The 18,007-nt window shown below is 38.4% G+C and overlaps 1 protein-coding gene across 2 annotated transcripts in view; it reads right to left on the bottom strand.

Moving 5' to 3' along the window:
- Positions 1 to 3,846, bottom strand: part of LOC135477639 (fibrinogen C domain-containing protein 1-like) — a 51,507-nt gene extending 47,661 nt beyond the window's left edge. For both annotated transcript variants that reach the window (XM_064757807.1, XM_064757808.1), the window contains exons 1-2: positions 3,686 to 3,846; positions 497 to 654 (exon numbers count right to left, since the gene is read on the bottom strand). In XM_064757807.1, coding sequence (XP_064613877.1) covers positions 497 to 654; positions 3,686 to 3,821 — 294 coding nt within the window. In that variant the 5' untranslated portion in view covers positions 3,822 to 3,846. The remainder of the gene's footprint in view (positions 1 to 496; positions 655 to 3,685) is intronic.
- Between the last annotated feature and the right edge of the window lie 14,161 nt (positions 3,847 to 18,007).

Here is an 18,007-nt window from a genome sequence, read left to right as displayed (position 1 = left end):
TTATTCCTTTACGGCCCGGGTGATCTGGTCTGCTACAGATTAGACAACATACCTAAGAAAATGAATTCATTACAATCTAAACTACGTGTTGTCTGACGGTTTGGCCTCAGATGTTTCTAGTTCTTACTGGCCTTAGGCCAGGAGTTTTTGTTTCAGAAACATTTTAAGGTACGCTAGTTTTCTTCTTCATAAATCCGGCGTAAAAAATTAAATGAATGAAAAAAAAAATCAAGTTAACTTGTTGAAACTCTGTTTAATGTGTGGCAGGCAGCATTACAGAGCACGGACCTAACTACATTTCTATGTATTTTGTTTAAAATTATTACCACTTACGGCCTAAAACTCGTGTCGTACTTATCTCTAAAACGGCATCCAACTGTTTAGAATTGTCTATCAGACTTAGATCTGGGCGTCGTAGTAGACATTCGTATATCTGTCGTAATTCATGACGAGAGTTACAGGTTTGTCATTTTGTTATCCCTATTTACAAACTCACCAGCCACCCACCGCCCTGCGTCACCATGTCACAGTACACAAGGAAGCCTTTTCCCACTCCGAACGGAAACACTTGGTACACGCCGCTCTTTGTGTGGTTGCATTGCTGTATTACTGTACAATCGGTAGGATATGCGCACTCGAGAGAATTGCTGTGATCTGAAAAAAAATCCTGGCGTGATAAAAATTGCAATTGCCAAAACGTCGTTCAATGCACGAAACGTCGATCTTGGTGATACTCTCCAAACATATGTACACAAAAACACTTGACCTGTACAATATCAGCCTATGATGACGAATTCTGGACAAAACCATAACTGAATGATTTACTGGAATTACGCCAAATACAGTACTGTAACTGTCCCTGTCGATGTGAGAACTAACAAAACTGGGCGGGACACTATATCTATTCCATGATCCCGTTTGGAGAAACATCACGGAGAAAAGGTAAGGCCTTACCGTTTATCAGAAAACATGAGTTCTTAACCAGCCTTTATTGGTGTAGCTGTCCGTCACAGTTTTTGTAATGTTTCTGCTCCACACAAGGTAGCCCACATTTTTACCGAAATCCGATATTGCCATCTTTCTTCTCAAACGAAAATTAGGGCTGTGCTAATCATAATATTATCTTGTCTTTCTGTTATCCACTGAGAAATAAGTACGAGTTACCATATGTCTATGGGATGACATCAGGTTTTTGGAAGGACTAACGGACCAAAACAGTGAAGTCTGGATTCGAACGCCGGACCACTTATTGGTCAACATAGTCACAGCCAGTCAGTGCTTTAAAAGAACTCCAACGACTTTATTTTCACACTAAATTTTCCCTAAACATAATAGTTATGCTGTGTTAACCCGTAAGGTGCATTTTATCCAGTTACATTAAAAAAGCAAAAATCATTGAAGTTGAACCCTCTCTCTATCTTGTCGATCCCGGAACCCTGGCCGGGTGACGTCATGCTGTGCATACCTCCCTCGATTATGCATTGAAAAGCCCTGCAAAGTATAGCCCAATCCATGCATTAGGCCTACCCAATGTACCCCTACATGTACACCTCTTTATAAGCACCATGAAAATAATATAAGTTGAACAGTTTTATAAGAAATACTTTGAAAGATAGGCTACCGGAGTTGTATTAGAACGGGGAAAATCGTGCACAGCATAGCAACTGCGGGATATGATGACCGATTTTCGCTCAAAATTCGGCCACGTAGATGACACAAATGCGCTCTCGACTGGTTTTTCTGATATCGATTGGATATCCACCGAATTATGGCAGTAGCTGTGGAGAATTTGTTACGGTGTCGCAATTAGCAGGCTATACATTTTTTATAGCCAAGTTGAGCAATGCTGGATTAGACCCAAAGATCCATGCTGTCGGGCCAGCCGATTGTGAGTTGCACTGTTGACAACAGCCTGTCAACGCCGATAAAATTAACAATCAAGTAAATCGTTTGTGTTTTATCACCGGCAAAAATAAATTAGGCATGAATTTTACTGCATGGAAACAACGGTTGGTGACTCATAGAAATGCCAAACTAAAATGTGTCTTAGTCACCGTTACAGGAGGTTACTGGCGACTTCCTTCACTTCGTGTCACAGGCTGCTGTTTCAAATAAGGATGTAGCTAAACAAATTCTGCATTCAGAGAGTGAAAATCCAGACATCCTTTTCGTTTGGATTTTTGAGGGGATATTGTAGGGCTCGTCCTCCGGTCTTTTCTGTTAGAAGATATGGCTGAATTAGAAAGCTTTGTACAACTACAGTCGTGTGCCCTGTAATCAAAGGGCGTTTTTGACGAGATCTTGTCAATATTTTGTAAATTTGTGGCATAATAAGGCCATGCATGTAACTTTACAGTACCCTACCTTGTGTTACTGCAGACGGAAGCCACACCCGAGCATGGAATAATCTAATAATTATCTGTAGAAGTATGGCGATTATTTCCTGCTGTTTGTACCGCTGTGAGGTTAGCGCTGGCTCCATCGTAGCGGAGTAGACTTTCTCATGTTTGGTGACTAAATTCTGATCTGTGTCCTTTCCGTGTTCGATGTTTTAAACAATCCGTCTGGATTCATGGGACATCAAACTATCCATCTGCAGTTTGTAATGTTCACATGCCAGGGTGAGTTCTCTTCTACTGGATTATTACTCATTCATATGGATTATTTATTTTGTTTAAACTGGCAGGCTCAGCACGATATATACTCACAATTCGATTCACTGCATGCCCCCTCTATATATTTATTCAATGTTTTCATTGGTATTTTACGTTCTGTTGAGGAATATTTAACTTGCACGATGAATGTCCCACGTACGACCGAAGAGCAAGTCAGCATGAGCTGAGCTTGAACTCACAGCGACCGCATCAGTGAGAGGCTTCGGATAATCGTGTTCCCTTTAACAAAGGCGTACTACACTTTTCAGTGGGAAAGAACAAGTACATTGGAGTTATTCCCGTGAACTTAATCTTAAATTTAAACCCTTATTTTAACATTTAACATTTTTTGGTGCAATAAACAAACTTGGTATATTTATTTATGGTTTCGCATGATCTGAATCGCATCTTTCTCTCTTAAGTTCGGTTGACAGCTCCTCAAGTGTAAACAAAGCTCTGGGTAGCAGGCCTTTAGAATCCAGGTGAATAACTTTATTTCTTCAAGTGGCTCAGCTTGTAATCCTGCAGGTAAGGTTTTAAATGGCAAATTTAATTTAATTTTCCTAGTTGCAGTTATCGTGTTTTTAACAGAATGTTTCCAATACAAAATACAATACATACAGAAACACTAACGGTTTCGTATTATTTCCAGGGGCCTCCGTGGCTCAGTCGGTTAGCGCGCTAGCGCAGCGTAATGACCCAGGAGTCTCTCACCAATGCGGTCGCTGTGAGTTCAAGTCCAGCTCATGCTGTCTTCCTCTCCGGCCGTAAGTGGGAAGGTCTGCCAGCAACCTGCGGATGGTCGTGGGTTTCCCCCGGGCTGTGCCCGGTTTCCACCCACCATAATGCTGGCCGCCGTCATATAAGTGAAATATTCTTGAGTACGGCGTAAAACACCAATCAAATAAATAAATCAAATAAATAAGTATTATTTCCTATTTCAGTCGAGCACAACTCCATGTGTGTGATCTACCCCACTGTTCTCTTCTTCCTTAAATCGAGACTACATACATGGTATCAGGTATACATACCGGTCCACGAGGAAAGATCGACCTCATCGGCTTGTTCCACCAACAGTTGAACATCAAACTTCTTCAAAAATGTGTTGTACGAAGACGCCACAAAGCCGGTGTTCAACATAAGAAGTACACACATAACGCACAACATCTTGGGTTGTTAGAATCTGACAGCTCTCGACTAAAGATTGTATGTTCACCGTGACATTGTACAGTGACTCTATATCTACTTGCTCAAACCGGATTTGTGAGCTGTTTGGACAGCTATTAAAGCTGACGTCATCACTGCACGCTAATTTTCACGACTGATGTTGAGAAAACTGTAGTTTAAAGACATTTTGGCGACATAAGAAGAAACGTGAGAAGCTTTTTTTTACTTGTAACTGTTAGGAGATATCCTAACTTGCATGTTGAGAAATAAAAACAACCCGTTCCGTGTATCGTTTAAAAGAGCTGATTAGTGATGTTGAATACTAAATCATACTGCTATCGCACACAGGGAGACCAAACGTATTTCCTGTCTCAGGCAGGGTGTTAAGGTGGCGATAATAAATTCCATATTATTCACCCTGTGATAAAATCTTAACAGAGGGTATGTTTTTGAGAGACCAATTAGTCATTTTCTCGTTTAACACACAATTTTAGTCTGGGATTGGAGCATTGCTCCGGGGTGTAAAATTTGTGGTGCCTAATATGGCATGTTACAAATCCTAGTTGGATAGTATACAGTTTGCAAATGTTCACGGATGGCTTAGCTCTATATACATGTATGATTTATGTCACAGCGTCCATGGTGATGTGGTCATTGTATGAGAACTGTTGGCCTGTCATAAATTATACCTTTATACTGTGTATACAGATATGTAACATTTTTCTGGTTACATATTCTATTTTACCGAATTTCTATGGGTTTTTCTCACTGGTTTTTGAAAGTATATATATTTTAGTTTGGTTTTTTGACTCCCTCTTTCGAAGTCCACTTACTGCCAATTTTCAATATGTTCTCAGCACGATGTGGCCGAAATATTACCGACGTGACGTTACGTCATAATCCTTCTTTCATCCATTTCCTCCATTTTACAAACCTGTCCCATTTGTATTCCAAAATACCCATCACACATGAATTGTCCTCAAAGAGAAATGAAGAAAAAAATCGTAAATGATGTTAAACTTTTATAGTGTCACATCACAGAGGCTGGCTGTCGGTTATAACGGCAGCCCACTTGTATCAGTATGTTGTTGTACGCTTTAAGATAAAGTCACTGGAAGCCATTTCTTTTGTGACGCTGAACATACGTGAGAGCAAAGATCTATATGTGGCGTTGCTTTCAGGCGAAATTATTGTTTTCTTGGTAAATAAAGAAAAGTAGGCGGTCTTCCATTTAGTTAAAAAAGTACAATTCAGAGCTAATAGTTCCTTATGTACTAAAGATACAGAGCTAAATGGATGAGAACGTGATGTTTCTCTTCCATTTGGTGACATGTGACACGGTCACCTGAAGGACCCCATATTCGACTTTCATTCTGCATGATTTATGAGTGCAGTTGTTAAAGTGTTCGTACTTTTTGTCTTAAGTCAGTAGCCGTGTTTATACGGAGAAGAAATAGACTGACTTAAATATTCCATGCATACTTTTACCAGACAACACTTCAAAGACTGTACATCTTAAGATACTGCTATCTACAGCTATAACGGTTTTTCCCATTGCAAGGCTGACCACCGTGGTATACGTGAAAGATTATTGAATACAGCGTAAAACACCAATGAAATAAATTAATATGTCGACAGGTAAAAGTGTCTTAAAGCGGTGACACGGATCTATACTGACATAGAGGCCAAACACCGGGTATGAAGACTGCTGGAAAATGTGAAACGCAGTCGAATTTTGCAATGTAAACTTCAGGTCCGCCTTGATCAAAAACAGTGCAATGGGAGTAAGCGTACCCCCTGCCTTCAGGATCCGGGTTAACTTTGGAGCATACAGTAGAAGAACGCTTAAAATGTGTGTCACCTGTGTTTGCCGTGGGTGCGACATGTGTGATGTATTAGGATCTGCATGAACTTATTTCACCTATGTAAACTGACGAGTATATTTCTGTATTTATTGCGTGTTCCAGTGGCGTTGAATTTTAATCGCGTGAGAATTGGTAGAACAGAGAACAGTACATTTTTATATTAAACTGGATGTTCGGAATTTGACGAAGTAAAATAAACGTTAGTCAGAAAAAATTAGTAAATTTTACGAAATATTTGTTCAGTAATAATAGGTATAATGAGATAATGGATACTGCAATTGTAACTGTTTACATTCAGTGTGATATTTGCTTTTGTTGTAATTAAATTCCAGATTTGTGCGTATGTTTTGTCCTTGGTGTGTTTCCTGCTGGGTATCTCCAGGCTCAGGCATCGCACTTGTTGGCACTGTGTGGCAGGTAGGGGACACATGGGGTGAAGTTTTATTATCTATATGCGATGTCTTCTTTAAATCTTTCTTCAAATGTCTCTATTTTAAGTGCGAGGACTTTCTCTCAGCCGATTTCAAGTTATGATAAAAAGGAAATTTCGCGGTTTTGTCACACTCAACTGATAACGGACAAGACAGTTGACCGGCTTTCATTGTTCTCTCAATGAGTGAACACAAGGCGGCCTCGAAAATTCATCCATTTGTGTTAAAAAAAGGTCTGTGCAGGGCGCACTCGGTACATTAAAAAACGTAAAAAATGGCGATCCGGGAGGCATTATCATTGCATTTTTCCGGAAACAACAATCGTAAAAAAATTATTAGCTTTAAAGAAAAATAACTGATGTTCCTGTTTTTACATGACCTCACAATTCCCCGAGGATCTGTCAGGGTATAACAGGTGACAGGGATCACGATATCATTGACTTACGAGAAGAGGAAATGTGCTCGATCTGGTTTGTTTCTGATGCGGAAGTGACGGTCATGAAGGTTTCGAGTGTAGCAGCAGAGGTTAAGCTCTGCTGTTGTGGTGGAGATTACATGACCTCTTCTAGGAGCTGTTCACCTATGGTCGAAGAGAAACAAATAACCAGTATAAACTTCAAAAACGATATATTTTATCAGGAAGCCCGCAAATTAGTTTTATTCTAAAAATACTTCTCGACAGACTTCTTTTGCCAATGTGGTCAAGCGAGTAGCATCTGTTGCTACTCAAACTTCAATGACTTGCCCCATTGGAAAGAACAAACCTAGTTCTACTTTTGTGAAGCTTTCGGCTCAACCTGCGCTTAATTCTTGCTCAACCCAATACATTCAATACAACAAATAAAACCAGAAAACAGTACCGACCAAACCGGAACCCAATTCCTGTAAAAACAATACGAAAAATATACATCAGAAAAGTAATAATAATAATCTGCATCCTGTTCAAACTTTTATTACGTTTGGATCGTTGTAGGACGCTGGTCCTTCGACATCGGATGCGGATGTGATGGATACATCACCCGCTCTTTGGAGATCGTCCAGCCGATCTCCAAGGAAGGGTAGTCCTCGGTCCAAACATAAAGATAAATCTCCTATATCTCCTTCCGTAATGTCTATATATGACAAAATATACAATGGAAATGTCGAGGTCATAAAGTAAATTTTATTGAAACAACAGCCAGTTCAATCATAAAATCATATTGCCCTTTCTCTTCGCTGAAACTCATCTGACAAAGGTAAATAACTTTTGAAAATTATTCATTTTAAGCGCTTATTCAGATGAAGAAGAGCGAGCTGCAGGCGGTTCTTCTGCCTTCATAAATAACAATATTATTCACAGCCCTGTTGCGCTGGATACAGAGTTTCAGGTTGTGGCCATTTGTGTTTTATTGTCTGAAACAATCACATCATGTTCCGTGTACATTTCTCCAAACGCTTCTTTGTCATCTTTCTAATTACGTAACTTAACAGAACAATTGCCAAAACCGTTTATAATGATGGGAGATGTTAATTCCCATAGCCCCCTACAAGGCAGTAAGAACATAAACAATAAAGACGAAATACCGGAGGATTTCTTATCTAAGGAAGAACTGTGTCATTTCAATGATGGTTCTAATACCTATTTACATCCGGGAAATGGCAATTATTCCGCTATCGATCTCACTATCACAGATCAGTTACTTTTTAAGTGTAATTTTCCACTCTCATGGAGGGAGGCATATTATCCCAGTTCCCAAACCGGATAAGAATCATACTGATCCGTCTAATTACTGCCCCATAGCTCTTACAAGCTGTGTCCGTAATACTATGGACAGGATGATAAATGACAGACCTGTTGGGTTTCTTTAAAACCAACAAGTTATTTTCTGATATACAGTGTTGTTTTCGTCAAGGTAGATCTACTATGGATCACCTTGTTCGATTCGAAACGTTTGTTCGTGATGGCTTTATCAATAATGAGTAATTTTAAAAGATCTGGCGGATATGGGCCTTACAGGCCGATTACCTATATTTATATCAGAATTTTTATCTGATCGTCAGTTTAAGGTATGGGTGGGGTCCACTCTTGAAAACTCTCAGCAGGAAATGGGTGTACCCCAGGGCAGCATTCTCTCGCTTACTTTGTTCAGCATAAAAATAAATTCTCTGGCAAAAACCGTAACATATAGTACACAGGGTTCTTTATTTGTTGATGATTTCCTGATATGCTACCGTGCTAAAAATGTGAATAACATCGAACGTCAGTTGCGGCTTTGTCTCAATAAGATCGAGAAAGGGACAACTGAAAACGGTTTTAGATTTTCAACGTCTAAAACCGTCGGTATGCATTTTTGTAACAAACGGAAACTTCATTTGGACCCCGAGCTTATTTTTTGTGGTGAACAGATTAAAATTGTTGGAGAAACTAAATTTTTAGGTACAGTATTTGATAGTAAGATATCTTTTGTACCTCATGTAAACCTGCTTAAAGCTAAATGTACAAAGCCTCTAGATGTTATTAAGGTCCTGTCTAGCACCGATTGGTGTGCTGACCGATCAGTTTTACCTGATCTATATCGTTCTCGGGTGACTATGGGTCCATTATTTACGGTCCCGTAAGGAAGTCGTATCTTAAAATGTTAAGTTCATCACCAAGGTTTGAGGCTCAGCCTTGGTGCTTTTAGAACCTCACTAGTAGAGAGTTTATACGTACAGACTAATGAGCCTTCTTTATGCAACCCACGAAATAAACAGCCTTCAATATGCTACAAAGCTTAAAGCTCATCCAACAAACGCTGCCTACGACTGTGTTTTCAATCCATCATATGTAGATACATTTAATAAATGTCCTAACAAGATCGCTCCGAATGTTTTTCTTATACGGACCACATAGATACGGGATTTAGCTTTGGTGCCTATTGCGGAGTCTCCTCCATGCCATCTTGCACAACCTAAACTAATGTTTGATGTACGTATACATAAAATTCCAATACAAATCCTCCTATAAGTCAGCAAGGTTTTGTTGAGGTTAAGGTTAACTATGCGCATTATAAATTTGTATATACTGATGGGTCAAAAGATGGGGACAGGGTTGGGTTGGTGGCTGTCTTAGAATAGCGAGTCTCTTCTTGTCTTCTATCCGCTTCAATCTTCTATGCCGAGGCCAGAGCTATACTCATGACCTTATATTTTTTCAGGTGTGTTCATAAGGCAGTGATATGCAGTGACTCCCTGCCCTGCTTTTTGATAATACAACATAATAAATGTAAAAATCCGTTGATGTTGAAAGTATTGGCCTTACACAGAAAACTAATTACTAGAGGTAATGATATTATATTCTGTTGGATACCCAGTTGTATTAGTATCCATTGAAACAGTTGTGGACAGGGAGGCAAAGGCTGCCCTAAATAAATCCATACCGAAAGTTAAAATCCCGTATACTGATTTTAAATAGAACATTCTTAAATATATTTGTCGCCTTTGACAGGGTGAATGGAACCTTCAGGTCCATAATAAATTGCATAGTGTTCGCCCTGTCATTGGTTTTAATGTGTATACTCACGGTATGTCTCGCAGAGATCAAGCAGTTTAACGGGGCGTATTGAGCATTCTCGTCTAACTCACATTTTTGTTCTTGATGGGGGCTCTGCTCCAGAGTGTGCTGGATGTCTTGCTCTTTACGTCATCATACATATCCTAGTTGATTTTGAAGACTTTGCCCATGTTCGGCAAAGATTCCAATGAACTTTATATATGATTTGTTTGACAGCATTGCCGGCAATGCTGTCATAAAATATTTGAGATATATTTGAGATATATCATAAAATAAAAATTTTAATTGCAATAAATCTTTATGGACAAAAAGTTATATACATATAGATTATTAGATATACTTTTTTAAAATATGCAGGTTTTCGAGTTTTATCTGTTTCGCTTTTTTCTTACCTGATTTTAACCATGTTCGAACATTTTTGTTTCGTTTTTGATGTACTCAACTACCATATTGAAAAACTCGACCGCCTCGTGTTTTCACCTTGTTCTCGCCGCGATATGGCTGAAATAATGCCCATCTGGCATTAAACCATAATCCATTCATTCATTCATTTATTCTTTTCTTTAAACCACAAGCTAAGGAGGTTGGGCAGACTCTAGAGACATACCGGGATTCATGTCAGATGGTGTGGTTACTGGTATTGGAGTTACCTCCCCTGTTCGTATACTGAGGGACACTGCGGCTAGTCAGTCTTGTTGGCAGGTGTGATTCCTGCACACTCCGATAACGCCAACAATCATGTTTTGATCTGGGTCATTAAAGGAAATTTTATGTCCGATTCATTACTGGAGGTTACCTTTACTTCTGATTTGGTTACTGGTTTAGTAACGGTAGGGGTTATTAATACTGTACCTGTGGAAGATATTTCCTGGGTAATGAGTTAGAAGGAGTAACGTTAAAGTATGTCCTCATGCCTGTAGTGTTCCGGTTTTGGACGGAAGTACAAGAGACCTACAGAAGGCGTTTCCAGGTGTATTTCCCTCATGTGTGGTTACCAGATCAAACAAACAAGAGTTAGGGAGAAGGAAGACAATTCTTCTATTATCACTGAGGATTTGGCAGGTAATATTATGTTAGCTGAAACCTTCTTTCATGATATTGATTGTGTCGAGTGTGGACAGGAGTTAGACAGACCTGTGTTCTCTCGATCTGATGGGGTAAAGCAAGTCAGATTCCGAATAAGGGAATTAAGTGAATCTGCTTTATCTTTGGATGAAATATCTGATGTACCTGTTGGTAATTACATGGAGGATGAGCTGTTGAGGAGCAAGTAGTTACCATACAGATTGATATATCTGACTACTTGTGGCTACGTTCTTTAATTGTAACTCGTTTGACATTATTTAATGGCCGAACAGATGAAGACCCATCTCCAATGTTGTTGCAGGAATTCACAGATGCAATGGACAATGTACGGCTGCCAGAAGGAGATGAATAAAACGTTATTGACGAAGCCGAAAGATTACTAACTGGATAATTCCGTCTAGCATATTTCCACGGAAAAGAGAGAACATATTTACCAAATTTACTACGGGAAGACCCCTTTGGTCCTATACAAATTCTCACTGATAACAGGATACCCCCATGGTATATACGCCAGAAATCCATTTGTCTTTGCCACAAAGCATGTTAAACGCCATTGCTCTGCCTGGCATGCTGTGAAATATGTCTGATGCTACAAAGGTATCCAACAATGCCACAATGACACAGGATATCAACACTGTATGCAGGCTTCTACTTCTAAGATTCTATGCACTTCTAAGATTGTGTTACTATATAAACATGATAAACATTCGTAGAGTACATGTGGGTTAATTCAAGACTATGATATTTTGTTATGTTCTTTCTGAGCAGCTGTCTCAACAAGAAATGCTAAAAAGTTTGGCAGTAACGATCGTGTAATGCCGAACAACTTTGGATTCAAACAAAGGGGACTCTACCATATATCAGTTACTGAAGATAGTACATAAAATATATCAAAGCCTTGACAACGGAAATGACATGTGTATGATCTTTCTTGATTTGAGTAAAGCATTTGATAAAGTTTTGCATAAAGGTTTTCTGTTTAAGTTGGAAAAATTCGGTATTGGAGATCCATTACTTTCTTGGCTGAATGACTATCCGACTGATAGAAAAATCAAGGTCTGTATTGGTGGTACTGAATCAGATGCCAAACCTATTTCCTGTTGGCTACCTTAGGGTCTGTAACGCTCGTCATTTTCAAACTGTATCTAATACCGCTTAACCTGGGGCTAGGGGCCGTAAAGGTAGCCATGCTAATTACATCAGGATGATGCCTTTATGAACAGTTGCAATTAAAGCGCGACTGAGATACTTGTTTAGCTGTTATTTGACATGGACCTCATTCACGGACTACGAATTTGAACTTTGATATGGAATTCATGCCTGGAATATTCATTGTCTGCCCGGCATCATTGAAAACAGATGACCGCTTCTCTCTTGTGTGTTGCCGGCTTTATTTCTTATTTGTATAATTTCTTACCTTCAAAAATACCTTTGTCTTCGGGAGTTAGTGTTAAACGTTGTTATGGAAATGGATCTTGCGATTATCGACTTGCAACGCCCTTTACGGACTACGAATGGTATTGGAATGTCGGACTTCACGCTTATATCTGTACTAGGTCCATTACTTTACTTAATATTTGTAAATGATATTATTACAAACATTGAAAATGATATTGACATTTTTGCTGACGACAAGTCACTATTGGAAGAGATCAATAATTTAAGTGACCCAGAGGCTAAATTAAATCGAGATCTTGATCGTTTGTCAAAATGTGCAAGTCAATGGGTTATTAACTTTACCGCTCTTAAAACTGTTAATTTGCTTATATCTTTAAAATGTAACCCGTGTCATCCTAACTGATATTTAGACGGTGTTAACGCAGAGAGCGTTCTGTCCCACAAACACCTCGGCATTATTCTGCGATATAATTGTAAGTGGAACGAACACATTCGAGCTATAATAAAGAAATCAAACATGACATTAAGCACTTTCTACAGAGAAAAGAAAACTCTCACTAGAAAATGTCATGTCACTCTCTTCCAAAGCCTAGTAAGGTCGTCAATCGAATATGGCAATGTTCTGTACAAATTGGCAAACTCTCTTGAAGCTATCCAAAGACGCGTGGCATTACTCTGTACTGGAGGATTACTTCAGACGTCAAACAATAGTTTATTAAATGAACTCAAATGGGAATCTTTACATATTTGACGTCAATGTCATATAGTGTTGATATAACTCTGCTCTTCCATAAAATTGTAAATGGACTTTCTCCGCCCTACCTAAAAAGGATAGTAAACGGCAAAAATATCACTGATACAAACACATACAACCTTCGAAACAGGACAATGTCTGACTTTTTAAAACTGTCATTCAGTTATTTTTTCTCCTTTTTCTTCCCCAATACTGTCAAAGATTGGAACATTTTACCGTCTCATATCCGCAATGCCACAGTTGGTATAATAAAACAATTTCTGTTTTTCAAGAAAAATAAAGATCTCACTCAACTGTACAACATGTTCGATTCCTGCCATTCTGTTATTAAATGCCGAATGAGAATGGCACTTAGCGCTCTGAATGCCAATCTTTTTAAGTACAATTTAAGCAATGTTCGCGCGTGGCCGAATTGTAATCATCTATGTGAAAATGTACTTCATTATTTCTTTAAATGCCCCAAATATGTCACACAAAGAAAACATATGCTCGAACAAATTACATCAACAATATCTCCAGGCGTAAACTACACAATATGTATTCCTTCATGTTCAAAATATATTTGTAATATAGTATTATTTGGATCCGGTGAACTAAATCCTGATGAAAACAATATTGTCTTAAAAACAGTGCATAAAATTTCTTCTTATATTAAATGATAATGATAAATACTATTTCTGAGTAAGTAGTCAGAATGTCCTTGCATTATAGCCTCATTTTATTACATATCGTATGATTCACTCTTTTGTAATCATTGCATATGTTACATACATATGTGTATAGTATATTTATTTATTTATTTATTTATTTGATTGGTGTTTTACGCCGTACTTAAGAATATTTCACTTATACGACGGCAGCCAGCATTATGGTGGGAGGAAACTGGGCAGAGCCGAGGAGAACCCCACGACCATCCGCAGGTTGCTGTCAGGCCTTCCCACGTACGGCGGGAGAGGAAGCCAGCATGAGCTAGACTTGAACTATCAGCGACCGCATTAGTGAGAGACTCCTGGGTCATTACGCTGCGCTAGCGCCCTGACCGACTGAGCTGTATAGTCTACAGAGCTGTAGATTTTTATAGCCAAGTTGAGCGATGACGGCTTAGACACGAAGATCCATGCAGTCGGGCAAGCCGATTGTGAGTTGCACTGATGACAACAGTCTGTCAATCAACGCCGGTAAAGCTAGCAATCAATTTAATCCTTTGTGTTTCATCACCAGGAAAAATAAATAACGCTTGAATTTTAATGAATGGAAACAACGTTTGGTGACTCATAGAAATGCTTACTTAAAACGTGTAGTGGTTACCTTTACGGGGGTTACTGGCGACTTCCTTCAGTTCGTGTCACAGGCTGCTGTTTCAAATAAGGATGTATCTAAACAAGTTCAGCATTCAGAGAGTGAAAATCCGGACGTCTTTTTCGTTTGGATTTTTCGGGAGATATTATAGGGCTCGTTCTTCGGCATTTTCTTTCAGAAGGTATGGCTGAATTACCTTCTGTCTCGAACTACAATAGTGTGTCCCACCATCAAAAGGCGTTTTTGACGAAATCTGGTCCACATTTTGTAAATCTGTGGCATGATAAGGCCATGTATGTAACTTTACAGTATCGTGCGCTGTGTTACTGCAGACGGCAGCCACACCCGAACAAACACGAAATAATCTAATAATTATCTGTAAAAGTATGGCGATGATTTCCTACTGTTCGTGTTGTACACATAGAGAGGTCCCAGATATTAGCAGTGACAGTAACGTCACAAGGTCAGAGGTGGCTCGATCGTAGCGGGGTAGATTTTCTGATATTTGGTGACCAAATTCTGGAAGAAACCGGGGGAAACACGCTGGCAGAAATTCCCACGTACGACCAAAGAACAAGCTGGCCACGGAGGTCTCCCACGTCCCCTTTGACAAAGGTGGACTACTCTTTTCAGTGGAACAAAACAAGTACATTGGAGTTATTCCAGTCAGCTTTATCTCAAATCTAAACTCTTATTTTGACCTCTGATTTTATTGTGCAATAAAAAGTTGGTATATTTATTTATATTTTATATTTATTTATAAATTACCAGTTGCAGTTATGGTGTGCTTAACAGAATGTTTCCAATACGAAATGCATGTTGCTTAATATTCTCAAAAGGATAACGCTCATATTTTAGTCGATCACATCTCCATGTATGTGAACTACTGTACTGCTCTCATGTTCCTCAAATCGAGTGTAAATGTATGTTATCAGATGTACATACTGGTCCACGTGGAAATGTCGTCTTCATTAGCTTGTTCCACCAACGGTTGAACGTCAAAGTTCTTCAAAAATGTGTTATACGAAGACCCCACAAAGCCGGTGTTCAACAAAAGAAGTCCACACATAACTGACAACATCTTGGATTGTTAGAATCTGACAGCTTTCGACTGAAGATTGTATGTTCACAAAAACTCTACAGTGACTTTATATCTGCTCGCTCAAACCAGATTCGTGACCTGTGTTGACAGTTATTAACGTCATCACTGCACGCTACTGTTCCCTTCTGATGTGAAGAGATCTAAAGTTTAAAGCCATTTTTACGTCATAAGAAGAAACATGAGAAGTTTTTTCTACTGTAACTGTTAGGGCATATCCTAACTTACTTGTTGAGAAATAAAAACAAACCGTTTCTTGTATTGTTTAAAAGAGCTGATTAGTGACGTTACACTTTGTTGAAAACTATATCATATTGGTATCGCACACGGGAAGGCCAGGGGTATTTCTTGTCCCAGGCAGGGTGTGAAGGTCAACATAGTAAACCCCAAGGTTTTCACCGTGTAGGGAAATCTTAACCAGGGCTTCCGCTAGCGCTCGTCATTGTCGCCATTTAAAAATTTGCATTGTCGATAAAATCAGGGAAATGGCGAAAGTTTCTGGGCACAAATTTATTTACTCGAGAATATATACTGGCCATGTCTTGTTCTTTTCTTTTCTAACAGAAATAATGGGTTATTAAACGTCATCACAGTTTCGTACAAACCACGTGCGTTTATTTTATTTTCTTTTTTTAAGCAAACATCACATCCGTTTTTCAAAATTATTTAAAAATGAAACGGTAGCAGAGCTTCCGCTGGTGCTCGCCATTGTCGCAAATTAAGAGCAATTTTTTAAAAGAGTCGTAAAATTCGAAAATATGCGAATGTTTTTGGCGATGAATTTTTTTTACTAAGAAAATGTACAGACGCTATACACAATATACCAGGCGAAGTTTTCAGGCATGAGAGTTTTCTGTGGTCTTATGACAAGATAGCAAGATACAGTGTTAAACGGGGGCAAAGAGCCAAGTTCGGCAAAATAGAACGTGATGTTTCTTTTGCAGTTGGTGATATGTGACACGATCACCTGATCGACCCCATATTCTGCCTTCATTCTACAAGATTTAAAAGTGTATTAGTTAAAGTGTTTGTGCTTTTTGTCTTATGTCAACAACAGTGTTTATACGGTGAAGAAACTATACTATATAATGGACTGAAATATTCCATGGATAAGGGCGTTCAACAGACATCACTTAAAAGACTGTACATCTTAATATACTGCTATCTACAGCTATAACATTTTTTCCCACTATAGTGCTGGCCGCCGTCGTATAATTGAAACATGATTGAGTACGGTCTAAAACACCAATCAAATAAATTAACAAGTCGACAGTAATAAATGTCCTAAAGCGGTGACAAGGATCTGTACTGAAACGGAGACCAAACACTTGGTGTGAAGGCTGCTGGAAGACGTGAAACGTAATGGAATTTTATAATGTAAACCTCAGATCCGCCTTGATCAAAACCCTTATACAGTGCACTGGGACTAAACGTACCCCTGCCTTCAGGATCCGTGTTAAGCGAAACCAGATATACACAATGACGCACTCGACATAAGTCTACACCAAATGAAGGAGTCGGCTTAAGCCAGATTACATCTATACATTCACGTATACGTAACAAAAGCCTCACAGCAAGGTCGACGATAAAATATAAAACCCAGTGGTTTTGCAGGTCGGAGTGTAAAATTTCTTGAGACGTAACGTGAACTGATTTAAGGTCATGTGGACTTTAGAGCATACAATAGAAGAACGCTTAAAATGAGGGTCACATGTGTTTGCCATGTGTGTGACATGTGTGATGTATTAGGGACCTGCACAAACTTTTTTCACCTATATAAAGTGGCAAGTATGTTTTTGTATATATGTTCCAGTGGCGTTGAATTTAAATCGCGTGAGAATTTGAAGAACAGAGGGCAGTACATGTTTATATTAAACTGCATTAGTCAGAGAAAAATTCGTAAATTAAACGAATGTTTCATGAATTGTAATAACAATAATAAAACTAAGATTAATCGAAATGTACATGTTAAAATTCACTGTTGTATTTGCGTTTGATGTAATTGGTTTTCTATATATCCCAGATCTGTTCAGATTTTTCTGTAATCTGCTGAAGTCATTATTTCTTGCGGATAATTTCGTGTTCAGACTAGTAATCGTTCATTGTCTTGGATGGTCTCACCTTGTTGTGGACAGATAATATTTAATTGGTTCGAGGTTTGCTTTTAATTATTTTCGACATTTAGAACCAGAATGCTCATTCTAATTTTTTTAACGAAAATAACGTAGAACCACCTAGTACCACATAGGTACTTTAGATCCGCTTCCTCGTGGGGACTGGTCATTCTAATATCTTATGTAAATACTGCACAATCACCTTTCACGCTGCTACAAATCGACGCTGGTGCTGGTCATTGTTATAGCCTATATATATATATATATATATATATATATATACATATATATATATATATATATATATATATATATATATATATATATATATATATATATATATATATATATATATATATATCCTAGAGCCACCATATGACTGTTTTTAAAAAACAGAAAATGAGCCTCGTGCATGTGTGACATAATTCATAAATGATTTTTTTTGTTAATTATTTTCAGTCAAGTATTTTCCAATCTCCAGTCAAACTTTGAATAGATTAAAATACATATAATTTTTATTTTGTAAAATTTTGAAAAAAATATAACGTTCCATAAAAGCAGAGTATCTTTATTGTATCGTTACATTCCTGAGCAATATGACCCTGGTG

The sequence above is a fragment of the Liolophura sinensis genome, chromosome 11, assembly GCF_032854445.1.
Source record: "Liolophura sinensis isolate JHLJ2023 chromosome 11, CUHK_Ljap_v2, whole genome shotgun sequence".
Lineage (NCBI taxonomy): Eukaryota > Metazoa > Mollusca > Polyplacophora > Chitonida > Chitonidae > Liolophura > Liolophura sinensis.
The sequence above is the reverse complement of the archived record's forward strand: the minus strand, read 5'-3'. Positions and strand labels throughout refer to the sequence as shown.